Consider the following 18,526-nt stretch of genomic DNA (forward strand, 5'->3'; position numbering starts at 1 on the left):
TAATTGTACAGAAAAGTTTGAATTAGAATTGGAAAGACTATTTTATTTTTCTCATCTTTGTTTTTAAATAATTAAGTATAGTGTCTCACAATTGATTGTTCAAAGAGCCCAAATTAATATGCTTGTGTGCAGTATGTCACCTGGGTCTAGTGGCCTCAGAATCTTTTTGTTGATTGAATAGGAGAAAGGAAGAGTGGGTGAAAGTCTCCAAAAGCTTGTGTTAATTAAGATATATCCCCTGCTGATAGAAAATCATGTTCAGACATTATCACATCATTAGTCTGCTCATCAAAATATCACTTTGCAGAAAATCCTCTGGTTCTTTTCAGTGGCCTTAATGAAATTGTTTTAAGAAGTACTGTGAAAGGACTGAGCTCTAGGATTTGGATAACTGCCATTTTCTTAAGAAATAGACTTTGGGTCTATGAAGAAAGTAGATCATCTGGTGTGACATTTTGCTGGAAGAGAAAGAAGTATTATTTTAAAATGTTTGCTACTTAACAAAGGAAACATCAATTTATTTTGATCTTTTTCCCACCATCAGATAAAGAATGGGATGCTAATTAAATAGTTGATAGGCAGAAATCTGGAGACTAAAGAAGGACTAATGTAAGAATTATAAACAATTTTTCATTTACTTGGATTTTTCTAGCATATTTTTTATCATTTATTTTTGTTCTCATAAAGAAAAAATAAGCAATCATTATACCTTTATGGGGTAAAGTTAATTGTTCACATTAGGAATTTATGAATGTAATGATAAAGATAGAAAATTTTCAAAAGACAGTTTTAAGGTACTGTGTGTATTTTCTGTTTGTATATATGTGAACTTTTTATTTTGACGGTCATGATAGCTGCTCAACCATCTTCATGGTCACATGGTATTCCTTGTATTTCTAATATTCAGATGAAAGGATGCTCCAAATATGGGAATATTAGTTATAGATGTCGTAGTTTGGGTAGTTTTATAAGTGGTCTCTTATGCTACTTTTGCTCTGTATGTGTGCGTGTGTGTGTGTGTGTGTGTGGTGATGGTGTTGTATTTGTGCTTTTTTGTTTGTTTTATCAATATAATGTCATCTCTAGAGATTTTCTTCCAGATTTACAATCAAATGTCCTTTGTGATTATATAAGCAGGGAAAAACCTATAGCTGTATTATATTATGGTTGTTTCCATTAAGAATTTTGATCTTTCTTTGCATTTAAATCAGTTTGAGAATCATTCGGTAAAGCTTTAATTTATATTTTTAACACCCAAGGATATATCATATTCAATATAGCTATTTGATTGAACAGTTCTTTACTTGATGTCTAAAGTTCATGTTTGCTGTTGGATTTTGGCTTTATTTTTCAAGACTCATTTTAGGAAAGGGATACATGAAGGGGGAAAAAAGAAAAAGGAGAAATACTGCAAATCATTCATTTAATGGGACTATGCAAATTGGGAAGTAAACTGAAAAACAAGGGTTATATCATCAGAAACATTTACTAGTCATTTCATTGAAATAAACTTAATTTTGTGGACTAAAAATAGCAGTATATCAGTCAATAATATAGTTTTTAAAATTATGAAATCAAGTTAAAGAGTAAGTGTACTTAGAGAAGAAAAATGAATTGGATCTTGGATCTCTGGATTCTGGAGTACCACCACCTCTGTTTTGGGATTGTCTTAGTTCCTCCCCACATGTGTTATGAGAACTGTCAGAGTGGTGAAAACAAAAAGCAGAGTGGAGGTCAGTAAAATATCTGATTCAATATGTTTTAATAAATATGAAAATAAAATCCACATCCTGTTTCTTAGCCATACTTTGTAACCACTCTGCTCACAAATGTTTAACATCTAGCTATTCAGTAACTGGGAAGTGGCGATTGTCATCAACTGTAGATTTTCACTATTTTGTGGCAATCACTCACCTCCAGTTAGTGATGGATTTACTGCAGCCTTCAGTTTCAGCTTGCTCTCTGTCTCAGCCTGAGGGTGTGACTCTGTCAAGGCTGGAGTCCAGGTCCTCTTGCTTTTCATGGTTAATAGATGACCAGTTGGGCTCTTCTAATGGGTGTTATGATTAACCTGGGCTAACAGTTTTCTGTATCCAATAAAAATAGAAATTGGAAATATTCTTTCAGCTAATATTTATCTAGCACCTTAATATGTATCAGATAATGTTCCCTATCCTGGTGGCACAATACCCATCTACTAGAAGGAGAGGGAAGGGTGAATAGACAAATATATATAACAATAAAGAAGTAGTGTGAATAATTCTGTGAGAGTGTAAGCACAGAGTATGCTAGAAGTACACAGTCAGGCCATCAATTCCAGAATTGGCAAGGAGAGAGAAAGAAAGAAGAAGCCTTCCCATAGGGATAACTCTAGAGGTAATGTCTATCTAGTCCTGGAAATATGGGATCAGTATTAGAGTGATAGATTACTCCATGCAATGCAGATGGCTATGCAGTAAAACTACGTCTAAGATAGAACTGAGGATTCTTCCTTCCTCTACACTTCTTTTTTTTTTTCGTTTCCTTCCTCCCTCCCTCCTTGTCTCCTTTTCTCTCTCCCTCCCTCCCTCTTTCCTTCATTATGAATTCATAAGCACAGAATTTTATTAATCAGATTTTTGGTTCGTGGCCTACCTAATCATCATTGGATGATTCCTGGCCGTCCTTCATTCATACATTCACTCATTTTATGATGCTATAATTAATACATATGAAATATTAACAGTTACTTACACCTACCTTTCTGCTTTTCTTCTATTTTATCCCCTTACCCCTCCTGAAAAGTAACCATTATCCTAAATTGTGTATATCATTTTTTTCCCATTGGTTTGCTTTGTTTCATATGTAACATACCTAAACAATACATGGCTTAGTTGTTGTTTAGCTCAACAAAAGACGATATCCTTCTATGTGTAATCTGCTGGTGGTTTTTCACTCAACATCGTACTAATATGATTCTCTATGTTTTTATTGGTAACTGAGTTCATTCAATTTCACTTCAATTAATATTCCGTTGTGTGAATATACCACAAATTGTCCATTTTCCTGTTGATGGGCAATTGAGTTGTTTCCATTTATGTTGATATGAACCGTGCTGTTAGGAACATCCTTTTCCTTGCTGCCTAAGACATATGTGAAAGTTTCTGCAGAGTGTATACCTAGGAATGGAAATATTGGCTCATAGTATATGCAGAAGTTAAACTTAAAAGATAACGTCATATTGTTTGCCAAAGCTATTATATCAACTCACCTTTCCACTAGAAATATATAAGGGCTTATGTTGATACACATCCTCTCTAACAATTGGTCTTGTGAGATTAATTTCTGTCAATTGAATACCACATAATGTGAATGCTATCTAATGATGTGTGGTTTTAATTTGCATTTCCCAGGTTACTAATGAGATTGTGCATTTCTTGGTATATTTATTGGTCATATGTGTTTCCTCTGACATTTCAATTATAAGATTTTATTAGTCTATAATAATGAATACTTGCCATTTTTAAATATGCAGTTGTTATGACGTCTGAATCATAAAAAGATATATAGTCATTAAAGTGAAATAAAGGCATTTTAGTAGTATATAAAATGGCGGGTAAATTTCTAATAAAGGATGTGCAGGCAAAATAGTTAATAAATTGAAAGAATAGGAAATAATTCTATTTTGAAATCATTTTATGACTTATTTTTTTCACAGCTTGATGTTTGTTTTTCTCTTGACAGAACGATTTCGAGATTTACTACTTCCTCCATCTGGTCAAGACTCCGAGATTCTGCCCTTCATTCAATCTAGACATTATCCCAAGTAAGCAATAGGAGTTCACTAGGTATTGAGAAGGGAATGGGCATAGTGATGGGAGAGATTTGGGAGGGCAGAGACAAAATGTTTTCTTTCTTAGGATTTCTGAAAAAGCCAGAATAACCTAACCTAACTATCTAGGGCATCTCCTGCAATACATTATGTCAGGCTTTTCACAGCTGGGTCAGAGGAAAACACTTGCTTGCATGTGCAACCCAGCTGTGGCGGGGGAGCTGTTGCAGAGTGCAGACCATAAGTGATCTGCATCAGTGTCTGGCTGTGCTTGTTTTTGCTTGATGCTGTATCAACAGGGACCGATATTTTGTGGGTGATCCCTCCTCTGGTTTCCTGTTTTCTATTTTTTAAATGCCAGAATTTATTCATATTCTAACAAGTGGTTTTCAAAATAGCCACACGATAGATATGATTTTAACAATTTCTATCTACTCCTCTTTACCATCTTGATCAATCTTCTGACCCTTCCTTAAATGGGGAAGACATTTTCTTAGATGCCTTAAGTGTACTTATAGGTTGAAGCAATGCACCTTCATCTTCCCAGAGAATAAGGAAATAGCAGATTTCTTTTAGGCGTCCTCTTCCCTAAAAGCTGATGTATGCTGGCATCTTGACCCTTCTTGTAGAAGCTTGGAGTACCCTCTATTTTCTGAGTGTCTGACTGTCTTTACAAACTGGTAGGCAACAGGCTAAAGAATGAATAAGCTAATATCTGAAATAGAAAAGGAAGTTCACCAAGTTAAAGAATTCGAACTTGGTTTATACATATTTCATCAAAACTAACCACAATGCTAAATGACTCATTCTTCATTGGTTTGGCAGTTTATTCACAAATTCACTGAACTTCACTTTCTGGGATAATTATTTTCCCCTAATACTTAGCTTTAAAAATATTTACTTAATTCTGACAACAAAAATAAATATATAATCCTAATTATCTGTTCATTGTTTCAGATATTAATCTAGGTTTAATTTCTAGATGTAATCTTCCAATCTCCTGACAACACACATGGGGACATACATGTGTCCAGACAGCCTGCATGGGTACATTACTCTTCATGTACATGTTGACAGGGAGCATGGAGATGCCTGAAGCGACTGATGCATGTCTATCAGTATTTTCGCCCACAGCTGCTGTTTGCAGAGGCCAATGATGCTTACTTTTCTGCCTCTTAGGCCTGCTGTCTGCCTGACACCTTTGCTGTAAGAGGTGACTTCCAGTGGTTTCTCAGCTGGCAATCTGTATCTATTTCCCTAGGTTTCCTTAGCTATATGGTCTTCTATATATCCTACTTGTTCGTAGATTACTTTTCTGATAGTGATGTGATCCATTCTCATTTTTAACAGAGATACCGTGTGACAATCCTTTGTCAGTGTCTAACCCTTGGGGTAGATATTCTTTTTGGCATCTGTACATTGAAAGAATCACATACCATGTAATGGTGGATAAGGGTGTGGACTCTGAAGCAGACTGCCTTACCAGCTGACTTGTGACCTGGGGCAACCCAACCCTCTGTGCCTCAGTTATACCTGTGTGAAAGAGGGGAGATAATATACCTACCACTCAGCGGTTTTATGAAGATTAAATAAAATAATAGACAAAAATATTTAGAATTGAGCTTGGTGCAGAGTAAATACTCCATTTTAGCTGCAAATGTTATTTATTACTGTTCATTCAAAATTGCATGTACAATTAACTAGATTTGCATGTTTCCACACACCTTTGGAAAATAGATTGTTCATTGATCTTGGAGGATAGCTCTTATATCGGGATACTTTTGTCAACCCACTCTTATTAATATTTAGAGAAGTATAATTTATTCAATATTTCTAAGTTATTGCTAGATGCTGATGTGAGGCACTGCTTTGGTGACCATTTAACATCTTTATGAGCTCCAGTTTTCTGAACTATCAAATGAAAGCATGCTAATTAAAGGTATCTGGGTCTGAGAAATATTTATATAAAAATCCTAGATTAAATACAGTTAGTTTATTTAAGTTATAGAATAGTAAGTACTTGCATCTTCCCATTGCCCATTTAGTGTCGGGTTTGGCAGTAGAATTTTAGGAAGTACTAGTGGGACAGAGAAGGGATACTGGAATTCTGTTTGTGCCTAGGGAGCGTTGAGTTCATCCAGGGAAGGGCATGGGAGCAAAAATTGTGGGTATGTAAAAAATGCCCATGTAAGAATGTTGAGGGGCTTGCCCGGTGGCATAGGTTGGGTTTGTGGGCTCCACTTCGGTGGCCTGGGGCTTGCAAGTTCGGATCCTGCGTGCAGACCTACTCACCACTCATCACACCATGCTGTGGCGGCATCCCACATGCAAAATAGAATGAGATTGGCACAGATGTTAGCTCAGGGCCAATCTTCCTCAGAAAACAAAAACAAAAACCAAAAACAAAAAGAACGTTGGGCTGGGAGAAGAGAGCGTTGTGGTAAGAGCCAATCAGTAAATACAAGTGGGCAGGGATTTGCGTATGTCTAGACCTAATTTAGACTAATTTTGGATTATTCATGGTTTTAAATACTCTCATTTATTCTCTTATTTATATTGTCTCTCAAATATACTCTAATTATTCATTATTGAAGATAAGTAAAACTCAAGGAATTTGTAATTTTGTGACACAAAACTTTCTGGAAAGCTGAAAATTTAATCAAACCATTAGTAGTTGTTGTGTTCATTCATAATGCAGAAGGTCTATTTATGCTGAGATTTTTTGCCCTCACTTTTCTGGTTGTTTTACTGACTCATTGAATATAGACTATTAGTGACAGGTGTGTTTTAAGAACTAAAATATGGGTTAGGAAGAACTTGTTTGCCCCCTATTATGTAGTGTCACAGAGTGATATTTACAGAGCATAATGTAGCTGACCTTCTTTAAGTGAGACTCACTCGATACTGGTTAATATAGGCTGGGGCATGGACTGTGATAATTTAGATTGGGGGTAGGTTCTTTAGTCAGCATAGTGTCCCTGTAATCTTAATCATCTTGTTATCAAGAGACACCTAAGAGATAATGAAACATGGAAAAGAGTGTCCTTTATTTAGGGGAAAATATTCATGAAGAAGAGAACTGACTATTTCTTGAAATGTGTATATGTGTATGTGCATTTTAAGGGAAAGCCATTTTTTTAAAAAAAATTACCTACAATGGTGCTGGGAAACTTTGTTCTAAGTTTAATCATGTCCATTAATTGCATTCTTACATTCATGAACTCAAATTTGATCCATTGCCTAAGCCAGGGACATCCATTCTCATTAGGATGTAATTGAAGACATTGCACCATGAAAATTGTTGGTGCGTGAATAGATGTGACCATTGTGAGAGAGAGAACGATGAGTGAAAAGAAGAAAATGAAGGTATACTTAATACAAAATACATGTTGATCCATAGGTTAGAGGAAAGAAATGGAGATAATGAAACTTAAGCTTTGTTGTTCATTCTTTAGCTGGTGTCATTGTTATTAACTTTGGAAGACTTAGGTTTATAATGTATTTAGACTAGAAAGTAGCTATAAATATTCTTATCCTTGTAAACAGGTTGGAGATATAAAATGGTTGAAGACATTTGGCATAATTTTGCTCACAAATAACTTGCAACCATTTTGGCACTTAGGTCAGCAAAACATGATCCAATGACTCTGTAAGGTTTAATCATAATATATGTAAAAATATTGTGAACATACAGCAATAAAATGTTGCATATCTCTATTTGGTTCTCATAAAGATCAAGTTCTCTGAAATGCTTAATGTCAGACTATTTAGGGAGGGAAACATCATTTCTGACAAAAGTCAGAGCTGTTCCTCTTTGGTTTGGTTTGCCACCAAAAGACAACCTTAAATATTTGGACAATAAAAGCAAAGTCTCAACCCAATGTCATTTCCAATGGGTTGCGTAAAAATGGCTTCAAATGGTGATATTGGATAATAAACTGCAAAGCCTCAGATGACCTTTCCAGATTTCACCTCTTCTCCAACTTAGCTTCCTTTGTCTTCCCAAAGAAAGTTTTGAGTTCCTTTTCTTCCAGAGACCCTCCCTCCCTCTTCAGGAATTTTTGTTCAGTCTGCATGTCTATAATATGTTTGTCACCTGAGCTAAGTTATTCTCATTCATAATAAAGAAATAACAACACAACATTTTCCACATTACAGGACTGTGTTATGCACTTTACATGCATTATTTCATTTAATCTTCAACATTCCTCTATGAATTAGGAAGCACTATTTCCCTCAATTTTACAGGTTTTGCTGATTAGGGGATTGAGATTTAAAGGGGTAAGTGACTTACCCAAAGACATTTGGCAGAGCTGGTTCTCAAACCTGGGTATGTTTGGCCCCCAAATTATACCTAATTATGCTGTACTGCCTCTCATTCATTCATCTGTCTGTTTTTCCATTCACCCATTCTTCAAATATTTATTGAACAATTATCATGCAGCAGAAGCAGTCACAATTACTGACCATAGAAAAGTAATTAGGATGTAGTATATGATTTTGAGGAACCTGGAGTCTGGTGGGGAAAAGGCAGAACCGGAGTTTAATCGAGAAATTGCTTATAGGGATATGATAGGACCTATAAGTTACGGAGAAACATACTAAATTCAATGGGAGGAGAGAAGAGAAAATGCCTTCCTGTTTAGGTAATTTATATAAAGTTTAATTTTCTCTTTGAGTAAAATCTTGACAAGTGCTATGGAACAAGATGAAGAGATTTTCAGGTGGAACAAAGAGTGTAACAGCATATGGACCCATTGAAATTGGTGGTTCTTTGAGAGATCACCTCCAGGTGATCTGGCTGAAAATCCGTGTGTACGCGTGCACATATGCATGCATCCGTGCATGCACACACACACATACATGTACATACACTGAAGGGGTGGAGGTGTAAGGAGAAATGAGGGCAGGGACCACTCCGTGAAGGTCCTGGATTGCCATTTAGAAGAGCTTTGACTTTGTTGTGAAGAAATTGAAGAGCCATGACAGAATTTTAAGCAGAGGAGCAAAATAATTAGATTTGCATTTCCATAGGTTTATTACGACGCCAGAGAGGGACATGAGGCACCACATGGGGCCAGCACACCAGCTAGTTGGCAATTTCACATTCAAAAGGACAATTCTGTAGTCATAGTAATAGGGAAAAGCAGATGGATGTCTGAGGTTCTTAAAAGGCACAATCAACAGAATGTGCTGGCTGCTGGACAAGAGGGAGAGGGAGAGGGAAGGCCTGAAAAGGGAGAGGGGAGGGGAGGGAAGAGGGAGGAGTTCAAGGAAGGGGTTCCAGCTTTTTCACTTGACTTACGTCCCGGCTTACTGGCACCATGACTGCAGACACATAGCAGGTCTGAGCATTATTTATTTTTTTTCCTCTATTTCAAATGGAGGTAATAATAGTACTATAGGAAAAATTCTCTGTTTCTCCTTTACTCTCTCATACAATATTTCAGACACCAGATGTGTGTGGGGTTTTCCCACACCAACCAATTCTGATACCAGCTGGATATCCTGCAATTCAATTCAGTTCTGACACTAACCAGAGTTAGTGCAGACCCCACAGGTTAAGGGCTCAGTCCCATAAGACTGCCCACTCCCACCTCAGATGCTAATTCCAAGTAGCAGGTCCCCAAGTTATCCAGAATGTCTATCCAAATTGGCTACAAGTCATGACCCCCTCCTTGGATTCCATCCTTTGCTAGAATAGCTCACAGAACTCAGGGAACATGGATTTATTATATGATGAAGTACGTGATAAAGCATACAGATGAACAACCAGATGAAAAGATACATAGGGTGAGGTCTGGAAGGATTCGTAGCAGGAGCTTTTGTCCCTGTGGAGTTGGGGTATGCCATCCCCCTGGCATGTAGATGTGTTCAACAAACTGGAAGCTCTCTGAATCCCATACTATTGGGGTTTTTATGGATGCTTCATCACAGATGCATGATCACATATTAACTTCATTTCCAGCTCCTCTCTGCTCTCTAGAGAATAGGGGCTGGAGCTGAAAGTTCCAAGCTTCTAATCATGGCCTGGTGTTCCTGGTGACCATCCCCCATCCAGGAGCCCACCAAGAGTCGCCTCATTAGAACAAAAGACATTCCCATCACCTAAGAAATTCTAAGAGATTTAGAAATCCTGTGTCAGAAGCATCTATCACTCAGGAAATTACAAAGGTCTTAGGAGCTCTGTGTCAGGAACCAGGGGCAGAGACCAATGTACATGTTTCTCATTATTTCACAAATCGCATCCTTCTAATGTTGCTTTGAGGAATGCACAGTGCCTGGCATAAATTCTACCTGGTAAGGCTTTGTGATCCTTAAATAAAATGATGTGAAGTATCTGGCCTTTTGTAAATGTGAATTCTCATCACCGTCCTCGTTCTCAGCTCTGATCTACCTTGTCTCAAAACTATGCCTTACTTCAGGGCGGGGGAAAATTCTACCACATGGTCTGCTTTAGTGTCTTTGCTCCAGTCTAGATCCTGCCGGAGGGACACGTTGTTCTGCCCAACAGAGATGGCTCTGGGCCATGGGATCTGTTTGGGGAGCGATTAATCAGGAAGGAGCTTTTCTATTGTGTTCCTGCTTCTGAGTGGTGCGCAGCTGTTCTAGTACAGTCTCCACAATTGCTGCTGTTCACAACATTCTTCACAATATACGTAATATTTTAGTATTGCCCCTCATTAAAGGATTACTGTCTCTTATCTTCTCATCTCTAAACTTAGGTTTTTTCTTAGTAGGTGAGATTCTAATACCTGCCTGGCGAGAGATCTAAAAAAGTTGATATTCTGAGTAGAGTGTGGAATGCGGTAATGAGGATTCCAAATTCTTTTGATATTTGCAAATGTAGGCAAGTGAGATGTCAGAATTCAGCTGGTTTATAAGTAGGTAGTAGGTCCTAGCCCCTGGGCTGGGATTCACAAGTAAAAACCCTGCCATCAGGATTATAAAAGCAAAGGCAGACCATCATAAAAAGCAAGCAATCCTACAAAAACTGAGATGCTGCTGCAATTGTGAAGACTGGCTCAGATATGTGATAAGTCAAGAAACTCTGTTAGTGCAAGGCTAGTGGGCAAGCTGTAAGGATGCCCCAGTGCTGAGAGAATAACTCGTTCTGGACTCAGATAAGAATGGACTGCTTCAAGGATAGGGCCAAGATTAGCCTATAGCTGGGGGTTCAGGCGGCTGAAATCTCAAAACAAGCTGAGGAAGTAAACAATTTCTGGAGGTAAATTAAGCAGACGTGATTCTCCATCTAACACCTTTGACAACTATTTACTTTCCTTGTTCTGCTCCATCCTGCATTCTCAGCTGTCATACGTCTCAAATATCAGTCGTTTTTAGTTTTTTGGTTTTTTGCTTGTTTGTTTGTTTTGACTCAGAGATTGTCTATCAGTTGAGAGAGAAAGTGGCCTGAAAGTCTTCCTTTGTCACAAATCTTAAAAATCCCATCTTAACATCCTTGGATAGAAATGACCTCCCTTTTACATAAGGTGATTTATATCTCCTCAACAATATTCTCAGCTATAGAAAAGTGAGATGTTATGAGAGTTAAACTATGATTTCAGAAGCAGTTTATGAACTCTGTAGTTTAAATGAACATTAAAACAGCAGTTTAAAAGCCAGTCTTATATTAAATTTATCAATTCATAATGGTTATGGTAGCATAATTTTGGTAAGATGCCTATTTTATGGGAATTCCTTGCCAAAGAGGTTTTCTCCTAGCAGACCCTAAATTAATTAATGGCTTCCATTTGTAAGGCCTTGATTGAATGATTCAGAGCTCCAAGAAACAAACATCAATCAAAGTGGTTTTTTAAACAATGTTGCTTTTATTCGTGCATGAGATTGCATCAGGTAATAATTGCACAATAATACCAGAGATTTCTTAGCTCTCTGCTGGTGAAGTTTCTTTCTTTAAGTTGTTCCTTTAAGTTGTTCAAACGATGTGCATCACCACCCACCACCTCCCACCAAGTCTTAGCTCAGATGTTAAGAGCCGACCCTGATCACCATATTTAAAATCACTCCCTGTCCTCCTACCTGCTCTACTAGAACATCAGTGTCACATGGGATATTGTTAGAAACACCCATTCTCAGACTTCATCCCAGACTTACGGACTCAGATAATCCTGGGGTGGAGCCCCACACTCTGTTTTAATAAGCCCTCCAGGAAATTCTGATGCACGCTAATGTTTGAGGACCAGGAGAGCAAGATAGAAAGATTTTGAAGACTATCTCAGGCTTTTTAACTCCTTCCCACTTCTTGTTGTTTTTACTGATATGATTATCGTCTGAGAATGGAATGGTCGAAAACTGCAATACCATCCTCTCCAGGGAAACACTTCATCACAGTCATCTTTTTCCCAGATAAAGAAAGAATTATTATATGAAGGATGGCCCTGGACCCTTCCAGCCTGCCAAGCAGAATTTTCCAGGAGGTCCTTGTCACAATGCACCCTTTTCAGATTTGTTTTTGCCTCTATGTATTATTCCTAACCAAAATAATTTATAATTGACTATAATGATTAATATGTGATCATTAAGGAAATGAGTTTGGAGACAAATTTTTTCCCCTTAACAGAAGTTGTGGTCTTGAGAAAATTACTTAACATTTTTGAGTTTTAGTTCCTACTGCAGTGAAAGGGAGATTATACCTTGCTGAAAGTTGTGTGGATCAGGAGTGAAGGTGTATGTGGAACATTTAGTGTAGACCCTGGATTAAATTAAATGTTCAACAAAGAGTGTATATTGTTATTATACCTCATTTTAGGTTTCAGCAGTAAGGGTCTCAGATAGCTTTTTGTTTTTTTTTTTTTAATTAGAAGAACTTTTTAAGGTAAAAGCTAAACAGATAAAGATAAGAAAGGCAAATAAATTTCCAGAAATGTATATTTACATCAGCATTAAATGGATGTAAATTACAATCCTTTATTATTAATAATAATATCTAACATTTATCAAACGCTTACTATGTCCAAGTACTATGTTAAAACCTTATCAGGTGTCTTAGCACTCAGCTACATAAAACAGAAATGTAGCTAAAAATGATGGGGGCTTGTTTTTCTCATGTAAGAAAAAGTACCAGGATAAGTGGCATTGGTACTGGTATTGGTTCAGTGTCAGGACATTACATCTGAAGTGGCTGCAACTCCCTTCCTGTTTCCTTCTCATGAGTGCAAGATGACTCCTTCAACTTCAGCTACCATATCCTCGTTCCAGGCAGAAGAAAGAAGAGAAAGAGGAGAAAAGGTACCTGCAAGCTGAGTTGGGCGTCCTTTCATAGAACCTCTCAGAAACCCAACCCCAAATTTCTCACATCTAACTCACCTCAACTGGGTCTTATGGCCATCACCATTTGAAAGAAAGGGTGGGAAATGTAGTTCTTTTTTAAGTGAATACACTGCTATATCACCACTGCCAAATTGGGAATGAAGAAGGGAAAATAGAAAAAGGGTAGGCAACCAGTGGTCTTTGCCTTGCCTGAATTATCTCATTTAGTCCCTACAATAACTGGCGAGATGCATATTATTTATATCACCTTCTGTTTACAAAGGATGTAATTGAGGTACAAAGTGATAGGTAACTTGCTCGAGGTCAAACTGCTACAAGCTGGAGAAGCTATGATTTACACTGGATTTGAGAGCCTACATTTTAATTTACTTTATGACTATATATTGAAAACATAGTTTTATTCATCTTCCTTAATTATTTTAATAACTCTTTTAAGTTGTATTTTTCCTTCTACTTGGATTTAAAAAGGCTGATTTTTGCTATTGAAATTTCTGTACTGAAAGTAATTGCTGTGAAAGTTTTGCTAATAGCAAATTTTACCAAACTGTGAACATTCTCCCCCATAGTGAATGAGGTCTCAGCTATATTGTTTCTAAATTAAAATTAAAAGCAAATGAACATGCTGCACATATTTTGTTCATTTAGTACTTTTTTCAACACATATTTGTTTGGTGCCTATTACATGCCAGCAACTGGAGATAACAACTGGGCTCAAATTTTTATTTATTTATTTTTTTTGTGTGAGGAAAATTGGTCCTGAGCTAACATCCTCTGCCAATCCTTCTCTTTTTGCTTGAGGAAGATTGTTGCTGAGCTAACGTCTGTGTCCATCTTCCTCTGTTTTATGTGAGATGCCACCACAGTGTGGCTTGATAAGTGGTGCTAGGTCCACACCCAGGATCCGAACCTGCGAACCCTGGGCTGCTGAAGGGGAGTGCACAAACTTAACCACTACACCACCAGGCCGGCCCCAAAGGGCTAAACTATTCTAGCACAGCATCTTGGTTTTCTTGGGTTTTTGAGTTAACAGTAAAACCCAAGGAGGAAGTTGGTGATGCCCAGAGAGTAGGGCTAGCTGTATTTATAAAAATATGTTTTGTTTTTATAGTGTTTTATTGTTTTTAAAGTACTTTCATGTATAGTGTTTTATTTATTATGTCCATTTCTTCTATGAGTTATACTTACTAATTATGTAATTTTCCTCTTGTTTATTAAGAGCCTCTAATCAATTGATTAGTAAGCATATAAACTGGAATGACAGAAACTTATAGCAATAGATTATTTCATTCTGTCTGAAAAGTTTTGCAGTTGATAAATTGTGTCACAGCTGAAATCTAGCATTTTGGGGTTCTATTATTCCAGACTTACCTAGGGAAAAGAAAAATGATGGCAGGGAAAGGTGAAGCAGGACGTTAAAATCCATATACTCACAAAATATAGTAATATTCCATTTAATTCTCAAAGGCTTTGTAACTTTATAGGTTGAGGTTTTTTAATGGCATTCCTGAATTTTTACTTTCTTGGTTTATATTTTTAAATACGGTTCTGTGTCATTGGTCTGGTTTTGTTTTCAGAGACTACAGTTATATGTATTTCGGACATTACTTGCCTGTCTTCCATTTCAACCACTTTTTTTCCTGTTGGTATTAATGATCACTTTTCTGTAATAGGTATTCTCTGTCTCCTAGTAATGCTCAAGGCATGGATCATGTGTAACTATTTGCATTCCTTGTTGTTCATACAATTTGGGGGAATATTCATATTCAGGTAGCAGACCTTATCCTCCAGATCTTGATATCACCAAATCATCACTTTCTATAAAGTCTGGAAGGAGATAATGTTCATAGAATAGAAGAGAAAAATAGAGGGAAAATCCCATTTTATTATTGCAATTAGCGGGGTTCTCTGGAAAGATGCCCTAGAGCAATGCTTCTCAGAATTTAATGTGCAGACAAATCACCTGGAGATCTTAATAAAATACAATTTCTGGTTCATTAAGTCTGAGGTTGGGCCTAAGATTCTGTCTTTCTAGCAAGTTCTTGGAAATTGATTCTGTTAGTCCAAGAACCATACTTGGAATAGAAATGTACCGCATCATGTTAGTCAAAGCCTAATGAAGGGCTTTTCAAAAATTCCCTTCAAGGTCAAATTTCACCACATCTGTCACCAGAGGAGAGAGAAATGCTCAGCATGCTGAGCAGAAAAGAAGAGAGTAGAATAAAGAAATCTCTCTCCTTGTTGCCTATCTTTGCTTACAAAGGAAAATCTGAAAGCACACCCAGCTGAATTATCAATAATTAGTAGCAATATATCTATAGTAATATTTTTTAGTTAAATTCTGTTTTATCTGAAATCCATGTAACTACAACTATTTTGCTTTTCTTAGAATTTCCCTCCTATATTTTTATCCTTTAACTTTTAACTCTTTTGTATCCTTATGTTTTAGGTGAATCTCTTGAAAAGAGTTATTACTCTATTTTATTTTATTTTCTTATTTTAGTCTGACAGTCTTTTCCTTTGAACTGAAGATTTTAGTTCATTTACATTGAGTTATATCCTACAACATTATTTTGTACTATTTATTTCTCCTACCTTTTCTGTTTCTTCCCTACCCTTTCTCTTTTTTGGCTCTGAACACAAGACACATAATAATGGTAGAATCCATGGTCTATTTCTTAACTGAATTGAACTCTCTAAATTATTGGAAAAGAAATGTTAAAAACAAAATATAGCACCAAGAAATTTGAGATTTAAAAGTTTGTATAACCTAAAATTATCCAGCAATTAATATAAAGACCTGCTGTATACCTTGCTTTCAGCAGGAAGACAAGTTGCCAAGTGGAAAAAGGAGGAGAGCTAAGAAAAATATAGAATGACTCGTTTGAGAAAAAAAATCTAAAATATTTGAGCCTAAAGGCATATAATAAGTCGACAAAAAAACTAAAAGGATTCATTACCATCTAAATAAACAACAGTTCAAATTAAATACAATTTATAAAATAACACTCTGTTGGAAAGGCTGATTGTAGTATAAAAGTCTAAACTAAAGATCTAAACTCAAAGAATGTTTATTTTAACTGAACATATTCCCTCGAAAAGCTTTTAAAGATAATTTTATTTTAGCAAGGGTTGCAGCTGTTTTTAAATGTCTGTTGGAGAAGGGTGTGAAATTTGGCTAGATGCTACACTTGAAAATTCACTAGGAGTTTGTTAGCTTAACTACCTAGTGTTTGAACCGTCTGAAGAGTTTGGTACCTTTTATAGTATTTGAACTATTTTTTGCATATTAATAAAAGTTTCAAGTCACATATTGGCAGATCAAGCCACATTAGCCAGCACAAAAAACAAAACCAAGAGGCAAAAAAAATTTCTCTTTAATTTTCTATAGGAACTAAGTCCAATAATGGGGATTCATCTTACATCGTGTGTGTGTGTGTGTATGTGTATGTGTATGTATGCAAGATGAAAAATAAACATAATATAGCATACTAGATGCTCAGTAATAATCTTATGGGTACAGAAAAATCTAAAAATGTTCCCTAACCAACACACATTAATAATTTTTAATGCTTGTTTGAGATGGTAGGACATGAAGGAAATTGCTTGGGGTCGTAAACCGAAAGAAATTTCCTATCTAGATGAGTAAGCGAAGTGAGTATTTGAGCTCGCATTTGCTCTTAACAACATATCTATTTATCCCCTAAAGGTTAGAGATGGTTTTAATGGGCCATATGTGTAATGGACAAGAGATAAGGCCTGGCATCTCAGGAAGGTTGGAGAGCAGATCAGAGACCCCCGCAAATGGCCTAGACTCCTCAAGTGCAACAACCTCAGTACATAAAGTAGAGGTTGAATAATCTGCTCTGCAAAAGGAAGTAGTGGAAAGAATTGATTTGTTTTGCCCGTAGCTCTGAGAGGCATTAAAAAAAAAAAAAAAATCTCCCTTGACTTTTAGTAACCACAAGCTCCATCTCGTTTTGATCAGAACAGTGAATTCATAATATGCATACAGCCCTGTAAACCCAGAGACAAAAATTTAGTTTAAAGTGGTTTGAGGTTCACGGCATCTTCCTGTTGCCTGGAAGAGGAAAATGAAAATCTTCTTTTGGAGGATACATTTTAATCCTCAAAGGATTCCTAGACATAAGGCACTAAGGAATATGAGCTCATTTTTTTTAAAAAAATGAGGAAACAAAACATCATGAGCATGTGTTAGTAGAAACTATATATTCAAAAAGTATAACATAAATGTTTAATATGTCTAAAGAAATAAAAAGAGCATTAAAATAGTGATTAAGAGACAAGGGACAATCAAATTTCTCAAGGCACTTTGCAAAAGGGCTAATAGAGCTTCTAGAAATGAAAGATACGATATCATAAATTTAGCAGATTAACACAGCCTTAGAGAGAATAAACGAATTGTCACATAGAACTGAAATAATTATCCAAAATGCAGCATAGGGAGATAAAGATATGGAAAATATGAAAGAAAAGTTGACATATGTGGATGGAGTGAGAGGTTCCTACATTCCTTTATCTTAGATTTCAGAAAGGAAAGGAAAAAGAGAGAGAGAGCGAAGCCACTGTAATACTTCAAGAAATAATAGTTCAACTTCAGCGATACCAATAAATCCCAGCAACATGATGGAAATAAATTCACCCTGAGAAACGTTATAATTTACTTATAGAAAACTAAAAGCAGAGACCAACACTTAATATACAAGTAGTCAAGAAAAGAGAGCACAGGGGAGGAAACAGAAAAAGTGGGACAAATAAACAGTGTAAGATGATATTGCGGTAAGTAATTCAACATAATTGAACTAAATTCTCCAGTTCAAAGGAAAAGTCTGTCAGACTGGAATAAAAAAATAAAATAGCATAGTAAGCTGTTTTCAAGAGATTCACTCAAAACCTAAAGCTATGGAAAGGCTGAAAGTTAAAGAAGGTGAAGAATATAGCAGAGAAATTCTAACCAAAGGAAAATGGTTTCAGATAAAATAGACTTTAAGGTGAAAATATTTCAAGTCATAAAGAGAGCTAATCATCACTGATAAAATGTTTAGTTGATTATTTCTCTGATTGAAAGAATTACAACAAACTCCTGTTTGGGAAGACAGTTTTGGTTTGTTTGGTTTACATGCAGAAATGGAGTTCATTCTGATGCTAGACATAAGCCACTTATTAGATGTGCAAATATTTAAACTTCCAGAGCCTCAGCTTTCTAATCAATAAAATGGAATAATGCCATCCAACTCTCATTTAATAATTATAAATAATTCATCTAGGGGCCGGCGCCATGGCCAAGTGGTTAAGTTCACACCCTCTGCTTCAGTGGCCTGGGGTTCACCAGTTTGGATCCTGGGCGTGGACCTACAGAGTGCTCATCAAGCCATGCTGTGGTGGCATCCCACATAGAAGAAC

The 18,526-nt window shown here is 36.5% G+C and overlaps 1 protein-coding gene across 2 annotated transcripts in view; it reads left to right on the top strand.

Annotated features, from left to right (window-relative positions):
- NOX4 (NADPH oxidase 4) overlaps window positions 1-18,526 on the top strand; it is a 146,413-nt gene that overhangs the window by 101,747 nt on the left and 26,140 nt on the right. For both annotated transcript variants that reach the window (XM_001489131.6, XM_023645592.2), the window contains exon 13: window positions 3,724-3,805. In XM_001489131.6, the coding sequence (XP_001489181.2) occupies window positions 3,724-3,805 (82 nt within the window). The remainder of the gene's footprint in view (window positions 1-3,723; window positions 3,806-18,526) is intronic.

The sequence above is a fragment of the Equus caballus genome, chromosome 7, assembly GCF_041296265.1.
Source record: "Equus caballus isolate H_3958 breed thoroughbred chromosome 7, TB-T2T, whole genome shotgun sequence".
Lineage (NCBI taxonomy): Eukaryota > Metazoa > Chordata > Mammalia > Perissodactyla > Equidae > Equus > Equus caballus.